We start from the raw sequence: 4,968 nt of genomic DNA, 5'->3' as shown, positions 1-4,968 counted from the left end.
CAGACTAAATTCCCTTTTAAAGGGTAAAAATTTTTTTTTTTTAAAAAAAGGGTTAACCCCTTTTCCCGTTTTTTTTTTTTTTTTTTTTTTTTTTTTTACAGACTCCATGGAATGATGACAATATTTTCTAATGTTTCCTAGCAACAAGGGTGACTCAACTTACCTCACTTTTTCCTACAGCATGGTACGTGAACATATTTTTCAGCTAGCTAACACTTTAAATTAATCTTCTGTAAGATTTAAATTTCTTTTGTAGACAAACAGAGGATTGTATTTTATTTGATGTAAACTATGATCAATAACATCAACAGAAACAAAGGCTTGAAATAATCTGTGTAAAGAATGAAGCTATGCTTTTCAATAATTCAACCATAATTTTACCAGGAAGTCCTTTGGGATAAAATCTCTTTTTGAGGGAAACCAACTGAACAGCATACAACCAAATAAGAAATGTTTGAATGAATGCATACGTGTGAGTTTCAGTTTTTGAAATCAATAATTGACAAATTGATTTGTTGATTACATTTACATGTGGGGGGATTCTTAAACGCCCATAAAGGGGGTGTACTTAAAGGGTTAAACAGAAGGAGGCGCAGCAGCGGTCAGCTCGTCTGGGTGGAGTGAACTTTAGACATGTAGTAGAGCTAATTAGCCCAACAGAGAACGTTATGGGAGAGTAGCAAACGCTCTAAAAGACAAAGAATATCCGCGGGAAAAGGAACAAGAGGCTGTGAGATGATGGGTGATGTGACTGAGGAGTCGCTGTTAAATTATTTCTTCTCTGCCGGTGGGAACTCCGGCAGAGTGAAAAATGCAGATATGCTGAAGACGTTTAAGCCCTTCATCGGCCACAGTGACCCGCAGTTACGCGGTAAGTAGACTGAATATGACATTACTAAGCTGAGACCACCGGGGTGATTATACGGCGTGATGCGGTCGCGCGGCTTGTCGGCGGAGGATGAAAGAATCGTCCGTCCGCGTGCGTCTGTCTGTCTGCTCAGGTTTAGTTTATATCTGGAAGCATTTTTGATAGACTATCACATTTATCTGTAATAGGCAGCCTTGTTACCATCTTTGCGTTGTTTCTGTCTGTAAAACCAACATCTGGTTAGCATTAAAAAGCACCCATTCACTCCCCCAACTCCTTTCAGCAGGAATTGTGTCATTTCCTTCCACGAGCTCGTTGGTTACAACATTGAGGACCCATCAGCAAAATGCAGTGTCACATGAACCCCCCCCCCCCCCCCCAAGTCCCTCCCAGGAGCAGCTCTGAGATCATTACAAACAGTACTGATAAAAATCTCTGTTTTTGTCCACACACATATCTTAGAATTATGCAAGATCGTCCTGAATCATTGCTAGCACTGCAGTTCTTCTCATTTTTGGACTCAAATGACTAATGGGCATTGAGTAACTCTTTGGACTTTTTCCCCACAAACAGAAACAGTTTAAGTAATAGCATAATTTTCCCAGCTAAAAAAAGGAGTTTCCAGGCTCTGGTATGACTGCGTTAGTTGTGGGAGCCAATGTAGTGGCCATACTGACTAAAGACAGGGGAAGTATATTCACATTGCTTGAGCTTTTTCCCATATTGTCACAGGTATATCAGTAAAGCTCAATGTGCTTTGTTGGGATTTTATCTGATGGAGTAGCATAAAGTTACACTTCATTGGGAAGTATGAGGACAGGATGCACAGCTGTTTTACATATCAAGAGGCTGAAATGTTGGAATGATCATACCAGTAAGACCTATTGAACATAATGAACAACAAGATAATGATCAAAACCAAAACAACCAAAGATTGTGACATGTCCACTAAGGTACAAGTTTGTACATGTGACATAAAACTGAAACAAGTATTTATAATAACTGTATAAAAAGGCATGTTAGCTTTTTTTCTAAAAAAAAAAAAAAAAGCTGCTTAAGAAAATACTGAAGATGCTTGTTTGGAAGGAGTACAAAATAATAAAAACTGTCCAAAAGTAGAAGAGAACAAGCAAAAATCCTTCCAGCTGCACAGCATCCAAAGACAGAAGGAGTGACTATCCAAACATTTAAAGCCTCAACCAAAAATAAAAATTATCAAAAGTCTGCAGAAAGACCAAATCAGAATTAATGTCATAGAGCTACTCCAACATGCTGTCACTATGAGATGCTAAGTCCTAGAAAGTAATTCCAGTCAAATTTAAGAAAATCAGTCCACCAGCTACAGAATGACTTCAAAAGAGGAAAAAATGAGGAACCAAAGTGTTGTCATCCCCAAAGTCCAGACGTCAAACTGTGTGAAATTCTGTAGTGTGACCATAAAGAAAAAGTGCTAAAAGAAATGCCTGCAAACCTTCAGTGAACTGAAGAGACAGAGGAGAGAGAGTCAAAATTCCTCTGCAACGTGAGACTCGTAAGTTTACACAGAGCACAACTGCTGAAGGTTATGGCTGCTAAAGATGATTCTGTAATGATTTAATATGTTTTATTTGACTCTGACAGGTTAAACCTAGAATTGAAGGATTCTTTTCTTTGTCCAAGAGTGAATTGGATAAAACAGATGGTCCAGGATGTAGTACTTTATCAACCAAAACCAGACACATGGCGCTTAGCGCCGATTCTGCAGTGCCTTTACTTTCCACACAGGCTGAAATAAAGACATGCTGTGTTTTAACCCTTTTAAATGATTATCTAAAGTGACCTTGTGTCGGCAGCATGTACAGTCCAGATGCCGTGTCAGCAGTGCAGTTGTTGACAGAGGTTTTGAGCGCTGCCATCTGACATGGCTGTCCAATTAGAAAAAGTGCTTCCCACACATTTTAAGTCTGTCGTAGCATGTGGCAGCAGCATTTCATGTTGTAATTGTAATGATAGTGTTTTAATCATAATTAAGTCCATGCATGACTGGATATAGACCCTTTAATGTGGGCGCTTTTTCATCAGCTTGCTAAAACTGGGACATGGTTTGGAAAATATGTGAAGGAGGGGGTTGTTGGATTGTTTGTGGAGCCCTTTGGCTAATAAATAACTAGTTTGTGTACTGTGTTACTGCGCTGGGCAGGAGGTTCTTTTGTTGGGACAGATGTAAACAGCTGCTTCCTGTGGATTTCCTGTTATGCGAGCTGCCCAACTGTCTCGTTGAATTTCCTTTTCTTGATGTGAAGCATCAACATCAAGAAAAGGAAATGCTTCACATGTGCCAAGATGGATGCCCAGGTTTACCACAGGCATGTAGGGAATACCTATGTTTGCAAAGTGTTCTTAGTCACACATCCTGCATAAGTCAGACATATCTGCTCTGAGAGGTAAACAAAAAGCTTTGACTGATGGGCTTCCATAGTACAGATAAGTTGAGGCTTTAGAAATGACTCAGGTTTTTACCACTGGGCTGCACACAGACTGGACCATTGTTTATGTTGAGCGGGAAGATACTTCCACTCTGTTTAGATTAAGAGTTGTGAACCCACACGGGCAGATGATATACAGTTTCTTTGCAAACTTTGTTTTGGAAAAAAAGTCACACCATGTTTTCTCTGACACTCCTGCATGAAAACATGGGCAACCAATTGCCTTCAGAAGTCACCTAATCAGAATATTAGTAATAAACATGTGTGTAATATATTTCTTAGTCTTATAATTGCAGCTGGATGTTTTTTAGAGAACCTTATGGGACAAGCAGCACTATGAAGACCAAAGGAACACACCCAGGGTATCTGGATGCAGAAACCTGTCTTAAACTGCAGGTTTCAGCAAGTCAAATTGAAGACTTCTTAAGACCTTTTTAATGCCACCTTGAATGAAGTTTAAGACAAAAAAAAACTACAAATATAGGGGATGGTTGTGTAGTCCTACTATAATACACTACATTTGGCTTTCTACAGCATTAACCCCATAGTGCCAAGTTTAAATGTTTCTTTGCACAAATGCTCCTAGCCTAATACGGGTTGGCAACAAAAGTGAGCCAGTTTCGAAAACAAACGTCATTCAGCCAACTGCCAATAAATTTATCCATAAATTTACCCTCTTGGACGATAAACATATGGATAAATGTATCCATAAAATGTGTCCATACATTTTTATGGATAAAAATTTATCCAAGAGTTTGATTAGCAGCCAATTAGCTTCAGCTTCAAACGCCTCAAGTCACAGAATGCAACGAAGACGTCTGAGTGCAACTTAAACTCTTGGCCAGCAGAAATGTCCCAAAAAACATTTGCAATTAAATAGTCCTGCCATGGCAAAATTTACAATCTGTGATAAACGTCTTTAAGGCCAACTTACTTAAAAAAAAAAAAAATAACTCAACACTTTTTAAAGCTTTACTTTTTAAATTACATGAATTTAAGATTCCGTATTATCCCAAAGCATGGCCCCATTATGCTTTGGGATATGAAAGCCAATCTGATATGAGAGGCAGTTGAACAAATCCCACACTTTGAAAAGACCTGGTTTAGTCTGGTTTAATGCATTTAGTATCTCAGTGTAACAATAGCCCAGTTAAATACCACGTCTGTTGTGTATAAATGGTATCAAAAGCAACTGTGTGCCACACTTTTTAAATTTTTTAATTGTGAAAGTTTTAAAACCACATATTTTCTTTCTATGTCATAATTAAGCACTGCTTTGTTTTAAAAAAAAACTACAAAACAAATAACTTACATTGCAGTTTGTGACAAAATGTAAAAATAGTAAATGGGAATATTTTCTCATGAAACTGTGTGTGCGGTATGGCTCAACCATCAGTGCAGGTTCAAACTTTTTGACCTCTCATATTTTCTCTGCAGCTAAATACAGAGAGGAATTCAAGCTCATCATCGACCGAATCGCTGTGGTGAAGTCAGAGAATGTAAGTGAATATTTTTACCTTTTGTGGAAAAAAACACTGTTTAGGAAAAAATTTCCCATTAGATTTGGGAGGAATGCTGACTCAGAACTGGCATATGTTACAACCAAGGAGTTAGAGTACATGTGTCAAACTCAAG

The 4,968-nt window shown here is 38.3% G+C and overlaps 1 protein-coding gene across 5 annotated transcripts in view; it reads left to right on the top strand.

Annotated features, from left to right (window-relative positions):
- Nucleotides 1-580: 580 nt before the first annotated feature.
- LOC106962800 (ankyrin repeat domain-containing protein SOWAHB) overlaps nt 581-4,968 on the top strand; it is a 27,279-nt gene continuing 22,891 nt past the window's right edge. For 4 of the 5 annotated variants that reach the window (XM_015057423.1, XM_015057419.1, XM_015057421.1 and 1 more), the window contains exons 1-2: nt 581-871; nt 4,771-4,832. In XM_015057423.1, the coding sequence (XP_014912909.1) occupies nt 736-871; nt 4,771-4,832 (198 nt within the window). In that variant the 5' untranslated portion in view covers nt 581-735. The remainder of the gene's footprint in view (nt 872-4,770; nt 4,833-4,968) is intronic. The other variant, XM_015057418.1, reaches the window with a different exon arrangement.

The sequence above is a fragment of the Poecilia latipinna genome, unplaced genomic scaffold, assembly GCF_001443285.1.
Source record: "Poecilia latipinna isolate Pla-1442-1.1 unplaced genomic scaffold, P_latipinna-1.0 Scaffold1461, whole genome shotgun sequence".
NCBI classification, from domain to species: domain Eukaryota; kingdom Metazoa; phylum Chordata; class Actinopteri; order Cyprinodontiformes; family Poeciliidae; genus Poecilia; species Poecilia latipinna.
The sequence above is the reverse complement of the archived record's forward strand: the minus strand, read 5'-3'. Positions and strand labels throughout refer to the sequence as shown.